The sequence below is a fragment of the Calypte anna genome, chromosome 21 (assembly GCF_003957555.1).
Source record: "Calypte anna isolate BGI_N300 chromosome 21, bCalAnn1_v1.p, whole genome shotgun sequence".
In the NCBI taxonomy this organism is placed as follows: Eukaryota; Metazoa; Chordata; class Aves; order Apodiformes; family Trochilidae; genus Calypte; species Calypte anna.
Genome location: NC_044266.1, coordinates 6,920,970 through 6,933,408, shown reverse-complemented (window position 1 = coordinate 6,933,408; position 12,439 = coordinate 6,920,970). Strand labels below are relative to the sequence as shown.

The window sequence follows — 12,439 nt, the reverse complement described above, 5'->3', positions numbered from 1 at the left end:
GCTTTAAACAAACCCACCTGTCAGCTCTTAAGTGATTCTCTGCTGGGTCATTGCCCCACACCAGCTGCTAGTGCTATTTTGCTCCCAATCTAAGGTCAGTTCTCTCAGCTGTAGGTAGAGGTGGGGAACAGGACAAGAAAATGGGGGAAGGAGCTGTCAAACCATAATGTTGTTGCTTGCTCACACTTAGCAATGTAAGGCCATAACAGTTGGGTTCAAAACCCTCTGAACTCAGAGGAAAAGCTTCCTTTGGCTTTGCAGAGCTTGAGGACACTCTGAAATAAAAGCTCAAGCAGACACCACCAAGTATCAAGTGAAAACAGAGAAATGTATCAGTGCACTGGGTAAGCAAATGAGGAAGGCAGAGATTTAGTGTAATTGTTTTATTATTACCCAGGTGGTGATGGAAAGGACCCTGATGCTGCTCTGCCCAGGGGATATCAGGGGTTCTGACTCCTTCTGTAAGGATCTAACATCATCATCTTGATTTGCACCCCAGGACCAGTGGAAATTGTACTCATTTAGAGCTGAAATTCACCACACATGGGAGAGACGACAGAAATTCGACTGAAAGTTAATAAGAAACTGCTGCAAAGCTCTAAGGCAAAGTCAGAGAAGGTTTCATACAAAGAGGCTGCCTCTTCCAGACACCAAATTGGTAATTCAGACACTTTTATCTGAGGAGCCAAGATCAGACAGCTTACAGAGTCTCATTCTTTGGGCAAGTACCAGGGCTTCCTGGAAAGAAAAACTGTTCCATGGGAATGTCTCCCTCCACCCCAAGCTGTGGGGGACACCATCATCTGTGGCATAGATGGGATACAGGAGGGTGGTGCCATGAGCTGTACAGCATTACAGACTCACTGCTGTGGCCAGGGCATGACCAAAGAGCAAGAAATGTTTATAGCAAGGTGATCAGCTACACCACTGCTCCAGGCTGGGTTAGGTCACTAAAAGGTTTGGTGCCTCTTAGCTGGAGAGGGAAGGGTCTGCTACTGATGTCACAGGAAAGAAGGAACCATCTTCACATGAACTTGAAAAGAAGGAAAATCTAACCCCAGATCTCAGGATGTGGTCTGTTAGCAGAAAAAATATGCATAGAGAGAAGAAAGAACTGTGGGGAGCTGCTGCAGGCAGAAGAATTTCTGATGCTCCCCACATCTCTCCCTCAGGGAGGAGAAATGATCCATCCTCATCTCCTTGGAGGGGAAACCAACCCCCTGCCTGGGTCAGCTCACAGCTCCTGGATGCCTGGGGACAAACAGGCAGAAACTGCCAGGTCCTCTCACTGCATCCCCTCCTACCTCATGGTGATGGAGAGAGGGAGAGGGGGGAATCACTGGGGAAAGGAGTTGTGGCAGGAGGGCAGGAGATGATTCAGGGCAGATCTCTCCCTTTGGAGGATTTGCTGCACTCAGGGGACCACCCTCTCCTGGAGGGTCACCTGTGGGGCCAGTCGGAACCAGTTCCCTTATCGAAGCTGAGGGGCAGAGCTCGGCGGCTCCTGCGGGGAGCTGGCAGGAGGCAGCTGAGCTCCCTCCGGGCAGAGAGTGGGGATATAAGGAGAGGTATCCATGGGCAAAGCAGCAGCACGGTGTCCAGCTGGGCTTGGGAGAGGGTAGGATAGGATAGGATAGGATAGGATAGGATAGGATAGGATAGGATAGGATAGGATAGGATGCAGCTCCCGGCTCTCTCACTGCTGCTGCTCGTCCTGCCATGGGCAGGGGCAGATCCGGCCAGCGGGGAGCACGGAGAGGAACTGAGGACCCTGCAGGTACCGGGGCTGTCGGAGGTCTCCCCCACTCCTGTCCCCGTGGGATAAGGCAGGCAGGAGCAGGGCTCCCTGTCCCCGTGGGATAAGGCAGGCAGGAGCAGGGCTCCCTGTCCCCCACTGCTCCTCCCCTTCTCTTCCCTCTCCAGGACCTCCTGGAGGCGCTGGGGCAGCTCTGGGAGGAAGAAGAGGAACCGGAGCTGGAAGAGGAGCCCGTGGTGGGGGCTGAGGATGAGGGCTCCAAGTGGGACCCCCCGGCACCCAGCCCTCCCCAGCGGGGGCAGGGGCAGAGCCAGTGGAGGAGCCTCCTCTCCTCTTACAGACGGAGACATTTCTCCAGCTGCTTCGGGACGAGGATGGAGAGGATCGGTGCACAGACAGGGCTGGGATGCAACCAGTACCAAGGCCGTAGGTGGCAGGCAGAGCCTGGGGGGGTCCCAGGGACAGGGACACCGGGCAGACACCGGGAGTGGCTGCTGCCCAGGCTGAGGGTCTGGGAGCAGCTCCCCCGGCAGCTTTCTGCCCTTCCCTCCCAGGTATCTGGAGGAGACGGAGAAGCTGAAGCCGGGACCGAATCCCAAGCACATCCTGAGCCTCCAGCCCAGTGCCCAGCAGCCACCAAGGCTCCCTCCCTACCCCGGCGGCTTACACAGCAATAAACTTTTGTACAAATCCTGCACAGCCTTTTCTGAGTGGTTTGTTGGGTTTTTTCCAGTCACAGCACACGGATACAGAAATCCCCTCTGGAGCGTTCCTCTCCCTCTGCCCTCAGGGCTCAAGTCCAGACCCTGGCCAGAGCATCCCTCTGGATCCAGACGTGTGCCAGAGGGTCTCAGCAGCAGGAGGGAGGGTGGGTGCATCTTTCCTGAGCATCATCAGCCCAGTGAATCCCCATTCCCCACCCCTGCTCTGGAGAGGCACTGCCAGGCACTGCCCTGGAGCTGGGATGCTTTTCCCGACAGTTGGCAGTAAATCCTCCCGGGAGGTGGCACCGGGCTCGGGGTTAAATTCCAAGTAATGACACCACTTGTCCCTCGTGGGCCAAGTTTGTCCAGAAGGGCTGTCCAGCTCAGGACAGAAGGGCTGCACCCCTTTGAAAAGAGTTCAAGCCGGGAGCCGGGAGCCTTCAGCACCCGGGACAGACGCCAATGGCCCCGCACGGCGAGTGCCGGGCCCGGGCCAGCAATGGGCTCCTCCCAGAACCAGAACCTCGGGACAAACAGCCCTGGGCTGCCAGAAAGGCTCCGGGCATTGCCCTGCTCCGAGGATGGGAGAGAGGCAGCTCCCGGGTTCGGGTTGTGCCTGCAGGGAGCACAGACAGGAAGGGGCAGACACACCACGGAGATGGTATCTCCCCCTCAGCAGGAAAAACTGTCTGTGTTAGGGATGAAAATAAGTTTTCTTCCCCCCAGGGGAAACTGAGGTACCTCTCCACTGTCTGAACTGCAGTGTGGGCAGTGCTGGGAGCTGCAGGTGACAGATGGCATTTCCCTTCTGGTTCTGATGGCCTCATCCCTGCATTTCCTTCTTCACCTGGATGGATTGTGAGGCAGGAAAAAGCTCGGTGGGGCTGAAGCAAAGGGTTTTAATTAAAGTCATTGGGAAAGACATCCAAATCCACCAGAACAGCATGACAAGGCTCTTTACAGCCAGCTCCCACCCCAGCACACTTCCCCACACCAATGCCAGTCACAATGTGGTTTTGGGAAGAACCTGCTGCCCTGTGAGAAGAATCCCAACAGGGTTTTTACTGGGCAAATGGCCAGCTGAGCACAGGCAACACCTGGGTCTTGACTACCCATCCCTGGGCTGGAAAGCCTGAAGTTCATATTCATCTTGCCAGGGTGATGATACCAAGATCCCACCTGCAAACAGACACGTGAGCTTTACAGCATCAACAGCCAGGAGCTGAGCTCTGACATTTTACACTCCCTGGGCTTTGGCAGATGCACAGAGGGCAGAATTCAGCTTGGAAAACACGGAGGCTCTGTGGGACAGCCAGCAGTTTTATCCCATCTCCATAATTCCACACATCCACATGAAACAGTGCACAGATATCTCCCTGTCTTAGGAAAGTGTTAAAGGAAGACAAGCACTTATTTCTGATTTATCTGCTGTGAAACAGAGAAGATGGAAAAGGAACAAACCAGTAAAAGAAGAGTCTCTCTGGCTCTAAGGTATTTAATGCAATCCTGGAATATTAGATGGTGTCTGAAGGTCACACAAAGCTAAATATTTGACACCTGTGACAGATACCACGTTCCTTGGTTTCTTTCTGCTGGGTCTCTGCCCCAGGGTTGCTTTACAGATGTCCTGAGCTCTAAGGCAAAACTCCTATCAAGCAACAGAATTGCTTTTGCACAGAGAGTGGGTTGGCAAGTGAAAGGAAACAAAAAATAAATCAGTAGCAGATCCTAATTAACTTAAATTAGACACTCAGTACCAATGAAAAATTCTGATTTATCTTCCCACACTTTCTCTAACTGTGTATATGTTGCAAACAAACACACAGCAGCAAACAAGAGCAGCAGTAAGAAAATCCTTGGAACTAATCAGGGAATTACACAGACACTGCAGGATGGAATGTTAATTCTTTTAAAGCTCTCAGGATCTTGGTTATTTCTTAAGCACAATTTGAATAGCACAAAACAAGAAGAGTTGGGATGCACAAGAATCCACAAAATGAGTTCTGCCTCTGTGTACAGAAAAAAACCCCAAGCTCCAGGGGAAAAACAAGGAGTGCTCTTGTAACAAGGGGTTCATCAGGACACACGTAGAGCTGGGCTGTCTTCGGGCTATATTAGGAAAAAGTAGCATTTGAGCTTGACTTCACAACCTTGAGCTTGCCCTTTCTAGTGTAATTTTGGTAGCAGATCATGTGAAGAGTGTGTGCACATGTTTGTACACAAACACCATGTTAAGACATTTAAGACATGAGAAATATTTTATTGTCCTATTATTACTTCGAACCAGTGGTCAGGAGATGCTGCCAGGATTGAAATTCATATTAAAATCAACAAAATATTACTAGCCTGACATTCAGCCTGCTCATGTACTCATTCTTGTTTCAGTTTAGAGCAACAAGAAACATGAGGAAAATGCAGGATAAGTGCTTCATGGCTTAGACCTCTCCTGCAGCTCTGTAAAGATTAATTCTTAGTTGCAGCATATGCACAAAGTGACACTGGAAGCTGAATTTCTACAAATCCCTATTTCTGTCACTTCTCATTTAAGCACAGACAGTTTCTAGCTAATATTTAAAACTCCATCTCTTGAAGAACCAACTAAATACTCTTTGCTTTTAACACACGAAACCAAACATTTCGTTTTAACCTCTCCCCAAACAGACATTAAACAAATTCATTCCCCCTTCCTTGAGGCCAGATCCTGATGCTTTTGCTGAACATTACCAAAAATTACCAACATCTGCCTAAAAGTCTTGCTGAGCACGACTTGCTGCCTCGTGTGACAGTCCACGTTTATTTCTGGATCCGACCATCTTCCCATTTCATTGCTGTAGGGTCAAGCCTTACCATCGACGTTTAAAGAAATCCCAGAGAATTAAACACTGAGCTGGGAATAAAGAGTTTGTCAGTGGTGCCAAAGTCAGCTCAGTCCTTGCTGGGGGCTGGAGGTACTCGGTGTCCCTGCAGACTCAGTCTAGAAGTTATCCCCTTGTGTTGAGGTGCAGCCCAGGCTGCCTCTGGTGCTGGCAAGGTAAAAAATATAAAAATCTCAACAGCAATAGCACCCCAAAAAGAGAAGTGGGAAAAGAGAAGTGACCCAAACCTGGGGTTTTCAGCCCACTCCACAGCACGCGGTGGCTGCGTGTAGTCCGTACATAGAAGGAAAGGGTGCAGGAGAGTTTAGGTGTCCTAAAAGTAGATTTATCTTCAGCCTTTACCCTCCACCAAACAGCCATCTGAAAAAGTGCATTGTTTTCCCTCCAAAAGGTCATTTCCCTATGGGAAGCTGCTAACTGAGTGGAGTTTAGAGCAGTTTCAGGGTTGTTTCCCATCTCCGTGAATCTGACCATGGGGGTCTCTTGAAAAAAAATTGCTAAGAATTTCCAACTGGACTGTGTAATCACAGCGCCTGGTATCAAGAGGAGGGGGAGTGACATGAAATCACTGACTTGTGACATACATTCCTCAGCAACAGCAGCAGCTGCCTAATGACAGCTAATAAAGGGAATCTTCCCTTGACAGAGCTGCATGCCTGCAGTGGGACTGGAATGTGCCCCAGATAAATCCACTGATAACCTAGGAAGCAGGGATCACACCCAAAGAGTATAAAAGACAAGCTTTGGAAGAGAGGGGATAGGACAAGGAAGAGAGAGACCTGAAGAGACATCTCAGAAGAAACAGCTTCTGCTTCCCTACTGCCAACGAACCCGGTGCCATGGACACTAAGGGCTCCTTTTTCTGTGGCTTCCTTTTGCTGCTGCTCATCCAACTCCAGTCCAGCAGAGCCAACCCCATCTACAGCCTCAGCCCAGCCAAAGAACTGGCCAGCATGGAGGTGAGGACTCTCTCCTTTTTGCAAGGTTAAACTTTTGGGGTGCTTAGCAGAGTGTGAGGTGGTGGGTTTTGCCTGTCTTTTCATGACCAGGGAGCTGCATCAGCAAGCACATGCCAGGGAACTGTGTCTCTTCTTCACAGGGGTTCAAAGAAGCTCTAGAGAGAAATATCCACCAGTTCTGGGTTTACCTGAGCACCCAGGTAGCAGTGGGAAACAAAATTCTGATGTTGTGGGGTGTCTGCTTTGGGTTTTAGGTTTTCTTTCTCTTAAACATCCCCGGTCTGGAAGCAAAGTCCCAGAATGTGAACAAACGGGAGCTCTGTAAGAAGAAATACAAAAATACAAAAATTTCACTCTTCCTACATGGCAGGAAGAGTGAAGCAGGGCAGCCCCAGGGCTCTGGGTTTGTGCATTTAAGGGAAGTGGTGGCACGTGGACAGGAGATGAGGAGGTCAAGCAGAGCACCCAAAGTCAAACTCTTAAGGAAGTCGTCAGAGTAGGATCGTGTCGTGTGCCTCACCCAGAGCTGTGACATTACCACTTGCATGTTTTAGGGTAATCTACTAAGAAAACAGGCACTGCTTAGGACTCAGTCTTACAAGATTAAACCTGAAAGCCCAGACGTTTCTTTTGGCTTCTGAGAGCATCAGACCCTGAGCACAGACCCCCTGAGATGATGGGGACAGTGTCAGCCAAAGTTTAAGGTGCCCCATGCCTCCTCCTGGCTGTTCCCAGCAGTGGCTTCCAACAGCATCCATGGTCAAGGCTGATTCCTCTTCCTTCTCCTTCTGGAGATGGACAATTAGATTTCTCTAATGGGTTGAGCTGCCCTCCAGGATCTTACACAAAGCTTTAAAAATTATAGAGAATGGTGCCCAGGAGGAAGCCACGCAGACATAAATTCAGCATAGAGGTATTTTTAGGGAGATGCAGGTTACTTTGAGGAGCAGCAAACCTGGAACTTCTGGGGCAGAAATTAATGAAAACACCAAGAGCTTCTCCAAGTCACGTCAACTGAAATAGCCAGGGGTGAGAAACAAAAAGAAGGTCTTATTAAAAATAAAAAAGGAATAGAATCCAGCAGCTGGCAAGTACCATTGCAGGCAGCTGCTGAGAACACAGGAGTGATGATGAATTCAGAGGTGCTTTGAGACTGAGTACATTGCTGGGTTGGAAAGTATCTCCCTGGGCAACTCAGAATTTGCTTTTTTTTCTCTGCCAAAAGCTCTTCTGACATTGCCAGGAAGATACACGGGTGGCAAGCAGCTTCAGTCAGCTCTGAGCTAGAGCTACCCTTGGGTGCAAACAGTGTGAACAGGGATTTGCTGCAGAGGGAAGAGCTCAAGTTCCACCAGGAACCCAGGGATCCAACCCGACAGCCTCCTAGGGATGAACACACATTGATGAGCACAGAACGGGATGACTGGAACTTGTAGCAAATGGCCATAAAACCAGGAGGTTTATGAAACTAATTCTTCTCTTGTAGGCTCTGCTGGAGAGACTGGAGGATAAGTTTGCAATGATTGAAGCCCTGGAGTCCAATCCTGACCTGCAAGAACCCAAAACCCAGGAGGAAATCTCACCAGAACTCACAGATGATGCTGATGACCAAAAGGCTGAGCCCAGACTGGCACCCAGCACCCCCCTGTCCTACAGGAGCCCCCTCCTCAAGAGACTGAGGGGGCTGCAGATGCCCAGGATGATGAGAGATTCTGGCTGCTTTGGGAGGAGAATTGACAGAATTGGCTCCCTGAGTGGGATGGGCTGCAATGGTGAGTCCCAGCTCAGCTTTGCTGCTGCCCAGAGTCCACCTGTGTCATGCCCCAGGGAGCAGCAGGTTCTTATTTCAATATTTCATAAGATGCTGCTTGAGAAAAGAAGTAATTTTACCCTACTGTTGCAGCTAGCATGGGTTTTTCAAAAGAAACCCTGGGTCAGTTGATCTGGGAGGGAAAAGCTGGCAATGATGGTGTGTCCTGAAAGACATCCTGGTAACTTTTATTTCATCTTTGGCTTGCAGGTTACAGGAAGCATTAAGACACCTTCCCTGTCCCCTCCTCTGAAGGATGCTTTACAGTACCTCTTCCTCCCAAGATGAACTCCAGATGCTTTCTAAGCTCCTCAGCAGAAAGTGATTCCTATTTTTATTTATTTATTTATTTATTTATTTGATTTTTTTTTTTTTTTAAAGAACATTTCTTACTCTAGCACCAAGAGACCATCTTTAAATAAAACCAACACGTTAGACATCTATGCTGGACCTCTCTCCTGTCTGTTACATTAAAGTTTCTTGTATTTTCCTGAAGTCAGAAGCCTGTTTTATTGGTACTCTGGTACCCACAAGGCTGGATCTTACTTACATGAGATGGAGAAAGTCTAAAGTTGGTAGAAACAAAAATGAGTATTTCACTAGAGTTTTTCCCTCTGCACTAAGAAATTATAATGAATTAGGAAGAAAAAAGCCCCAAACCTTGCTCAACATTGAAAGCCCAACATGAGCCCTCCTATAGACAGGGTTGCAGTGACAAGAGAGTCCTCTTGGTGGTACAGATCATTCATTCAAGGGAACTGCCACAAACCCAGAACCCATGCAAAATTTACATGAAAAGAAATAAGAAAAAAAAATGGCAACACTCCACAAGTTTCAAGATACCAAGAGGGAGGAAAGGGAATGAATTGTATATGCTTTCTAGCACTGACCAAATAAAGGTTATGAGCATCAACAGAAAGATCCATCATTACCTGTGTCTTGTCTCACTCTGCATGTGGCTGAGGTCCTGATCCCAGTGCTTCCTGAAGGATCCCTCGATGGGCTGGAGCCCTACCATGGTATTTCTGCTGTGAGGGCAGCTGGGATCACTGGTTACAAAGCTGACAGTACCTAAGATTTATCCCTTTCTGGGAATGGCCCCTCATAAAGTTGTTCTAAACCTGGTTAGTGGGAACACAGCAAGCCTGACATCCATTTCAGCCTTTGCAGTTAGACCTCACACCCATGACCTGAATGAGGCTCAAAGCAAGTCTTCCTTCCCCCCAAAAAGGGGGGGAAGACCACATCCAGGTAGCACCCCAAAGAGCTTGGATTCCCCAAGCAATGGCATTGAGCCCAGTGACTGCACACACTGCTGGAAGCTGGGTTATTTTGGGCTCCTGGTTTGGGCTCTTCTCCACAGCATCCCTTCCTGGAGCACCCCAGAAAGCTCATTCAGAGCCCCAGAACACAGCAGAACCAGGAGAGACACAACTGCAGAAATCTAATCCCTTGCTCAGACAGAATTAATTAGGGAGAGGAGCAGAACTTGGTCCTGCCAGGCAGATGAACCAGAACCAGAGCCAGGGCTGCTGGACCACTTGAGAGGGGCTCATGGCACCCACATCCCAATCCTGACAAGCTGCTCTCCAGGTGCTGCTGGGATGCAGGATGGGCCCTGTGGTTCCTCCCTGCTCCAAGGGGATCATTTTGCCCTGGGAAACAACACCTCGTGCAACAGAAATCACATGGCAGAGCCTCTCCTCCTTCCAGCAGCACCAGCCAGAGATAAAACACCCTGTGCCATAGTGTCCACAGAGGTTTTCCTGGCAGGAGAATTCCCAGCAGCAACCATGAGACATTTCTGCAGGGAAACAGTGACCTTGCATCTACTCAGAGGCAGTTTCAGAAATCCAGGTGGTGTGAAGTCACCTCTTCTGGGGGGAATTTGTGGGGACAGCCAGGCTAGGTGTCCTCAAAACAGGCTTCCCAAACACAGCCCCTGTTTCACACAGCATCCTGTCTCCTGCTGCAGCAAGATGGGAGCACACAGCTGGATGCCTCCACACAGCCTGGCTCCCCATGTGCTGCTGGAAAGGAAAATAAAAAACTGGCCTCGTATTCTAACAGTAAGAGCCCTTGCTGGAGCTGAGTTTTGCCCAGCCAAGGAAATCTTGCACAGACACTGTAAATTGTCCCTCCCTGTCAGCCCCTCAAGGCACAAAACACTAATGAGTTCAGTGGAATGTGCTAAAAATGGCAAGAAGAGTTGGCAGTGCCTGACCCAAAGCCAGGTGGGTCCAGTATTAAGAGCAAGCCAGTTCCTGGTGGAACCAGGCTGAATTGGCTTGCAGACAGCATGTTAATAGACCCTGTGGGCTGGGAAAAGCTAATTGAGAGCAGGCAATCTAGGAAAAAAAGCATCTCTCTGGCTTGAGTTTTTTACTGCTGCTCCCATAAACACACTGAGCTGTAAAGCTCTTCCAAGTGCTTGTTTCTGGGTTCAGTCCTATCCTGACCTGACTCTGAGGTTTCCCTGGGGGAGCTTTAGAGCTCAACAATGCAACCTGCATTTTGTAAACAGGTTATACTATGCCTGCATTTTGTTCTCCTGGTGGCAGACTTTATCCCTGAGTGACACACTTCCACACAAAAAAAAAAAAAAAAAATCAAGATTTGCAGCTGTAATCAAAGTTTGGAGTCTTTTCAGTGGTGATCTCAGTGTCTAAACCTCACAGACTGATGCCCATCACTCAGCAAAGCCTTTGACACCGTCCCCCATAGCATTCTCCTGAAAAAGCTGTCAGCCCCCAGCTTGGACAGGAGCACTCTGTGCTGGGTTAGGAACTGGCTGGAGGGCCGGGCCCAGAGAGTGGTGCTGAACGGGGCTGATCCAGTTGGCGGCCGGTCACTAGTGGTGTCCCCCAGGGATCAGTGCTGGGCCCAGTTCTGTTCAATATCTTTATCGACGACTTAGACAAAGGGATTGAGTCCATCATCAGCAAATTCGCAGATGACACCTAGCTGGGAGGAAGTGTGGACCAACTCGAGGGCAGGAGGGCTCTGCAGAGGGACCTGGACAGACTAGAGAGCTGGGCCGATTCCAATGGGATGAGGTTCAACATTCCAAGTGCCGGGTCCTGCACTTTGGCCACAACAACCCCATGGGGAGCTCCAGGCTGGGCACAGAGTGGCTGGAGAGCAGCCAGGCAGAAAGGGACCTGGGAGTCTGGATTGCCAGGAAGCTGAACATGAGCCAGCAGTGTGCCCAGGTGGCCAAGAAGGCCAATGGCATCCTGGCATGTATCAAAAACAGCGTCACCAGCAGGTCCAGGGAAGGGATTCTGCCCCTGTGCTCAGCTCTGGTGAGGCCACAGCTTGAGTACTGTGTCCAGTTCTGGGCCCCTCAGTTTAAGAAGGATGTAGAGGTCCTGGAACAGGTCCAAAGGAGGGCAACCAGGCTGGTGAAGGGACTTGAGCACAGGCCCTATGAGGAGAGGCTGAGAGAGCTGGGGCTGTTCAGCCTGAAGAAGAGGAGGCTCAGGGGAGACCTCATTGCTGTCTACAACTACCTGAAAGGAGGCTGTAGCGAGGTGGGAACTGGACTCTTTTCACAGACGACCTTCAACAAGACAAGAGGACACAGTCTTAAGTTGTGCCAGGGGAGGTTTAGGTTAGATATTAGAAAGAATTTCTTCACGGAGAGGGTGATCAGGCTATGGAATGGACTGCCCGGTGAGGTGGTAGATTCTCCGTCCCTGGAGACATTTAAAAAAAGACTGGATGTGGCACTGAGTGCCATGGTCTAGCAACTGCTCCGGTGGGTCAAGGGTTGGACTCGATGATCTCTGAGGTCCCTTCCAACCCGGCTAATTCTATGATTCTATGATTCACTTCCCAGACAGTGTGGAACTCACCACTCATTGCAGCTCTGAACAAGTTGGGGATTTTTGGGGGAAGATACAGCAGAGGATGCTGAAGAGGCTGAGCCTCTTCCACTGCACAGGGCTTCAGCACCCTGGACAAGAAGAGCAGCTTCACTCTCATCTCACAGCCAGGCACAGAGGAAGCAGAAGAAGCCAAAAAAAAAAAAACCCACCAAACAAACCCAAAAGTCTCACTGAACAACACTAACTTCTTCTGCTAGATAAACAGTTTACATGATATACAGTTTACAGATATGGGGATGGTGGCACATGGTTGCATTTAATGAGTCTGGAAACCTCAAAGAAAGAAAGGGATTTTGATTTAAATATTAAGCTGGTTGCTTTAAGCATAATCATATTGCACAGCTTTTCTAGCACCCACCTTTATCACCCGTGATGAAATGCAAGACAAATCACCACTTAGAACTGTTTTGGGTCCCTCCTTCTTCAGGCAAGAAGCTCGACTGC

General features: G+C 49.6%; 2 protein-coding genes across 2 annotated transcripts; both read left to right on the top strand.

The window, feature by feature from the left end:
• The first annotated feature begins 1,678 nt into the window (after window positions 1-1,678).
• Window positions 1,679-2,346, top strand: LOC103526192 (natriuretic peptides A-like). The gene is made up of 3 exons (XM_008491222.2): window positions 1,679-1,777; window positions 1,924-2,182; window positions 2,311-2,346. The coding sequence occupies exons 1-3, from the start codon at window positions 1,679-1,681 to the stop codon at window positions 2,334-2,336; spliced, it is 384 nt and encodes a 127-aa protein (XP_008489444.1). The 3' UTR covers window positions 2,337-2,346.
• A 3,738-nt stretch (window positions 2,347-6,084) lies between these two features.
• LOC103526152 (natriuretic peptides A) lies at window positions 6,085-8,984 on the top strand. The gene is made up of 3 exons (XM_008491180.2): window positions 6,085-6,295; window positions 7,782-8,067; window positions 8,316-8,984. Exons 1-3 carry the CDS (start codon window positions 6,176-6,178, stop codon window positions 8,330-8,332), a joined length of 423 nt encoding a protein of 140 aa, XP_008489402.1. The 5' UTR covers window positions 6,085-6,175; the 3' UTR covers window positions 8,333-8,984.
• The last annotated feature ends 3,455 nt before the right edge of the window (window positions 8,985-12,439 follow it).

What these genes read in the sequence shown, in the direction of transcription:
- LOC103526192 (XM_008491222.2), top strand. Translation starts at nt 1,679, where the DNA reads ATGCAGCTCCCGGCTCTCTCACTGCTGCTGCTCGTCCTGCCATGGGCA. An exon ending in AGGAACTGAGGACCCTGCAG is followed by an intron (nt 1,778 to 1,923) that starts GTACCGGGGCTG and finishes TTCCCTCTCCAG; the next exon opens with GACCTCCTGGAGGCGCTGGG. An exon ending in ATGCAACCAGTACCAAGGCC is followed by an intron (nt 2,183 to 2,310) that starts GTAGGTGGCAGG and finishes CTTCCCTCCCAG; the next exon opens with GTATCTGGAGGAGACGGAGA.
- LOC103526152 (XM_008491180.2), top strand. Translation starts at nt 6,176, where the DNA reads ATGGACACTAAGGGCTCCTTTTTCTGTGGCTTCCTTTTGCTGCTGCTC. An exon ending in AAGAACTGGCCAGCATGGAG is followed by an intron (nt 6,296 to 7,781) that starts GTGAGGACTCTC and finishes CTTCTCTTGTAG; the next exon opens with GCTCTGCTGGAGAGACTGGA.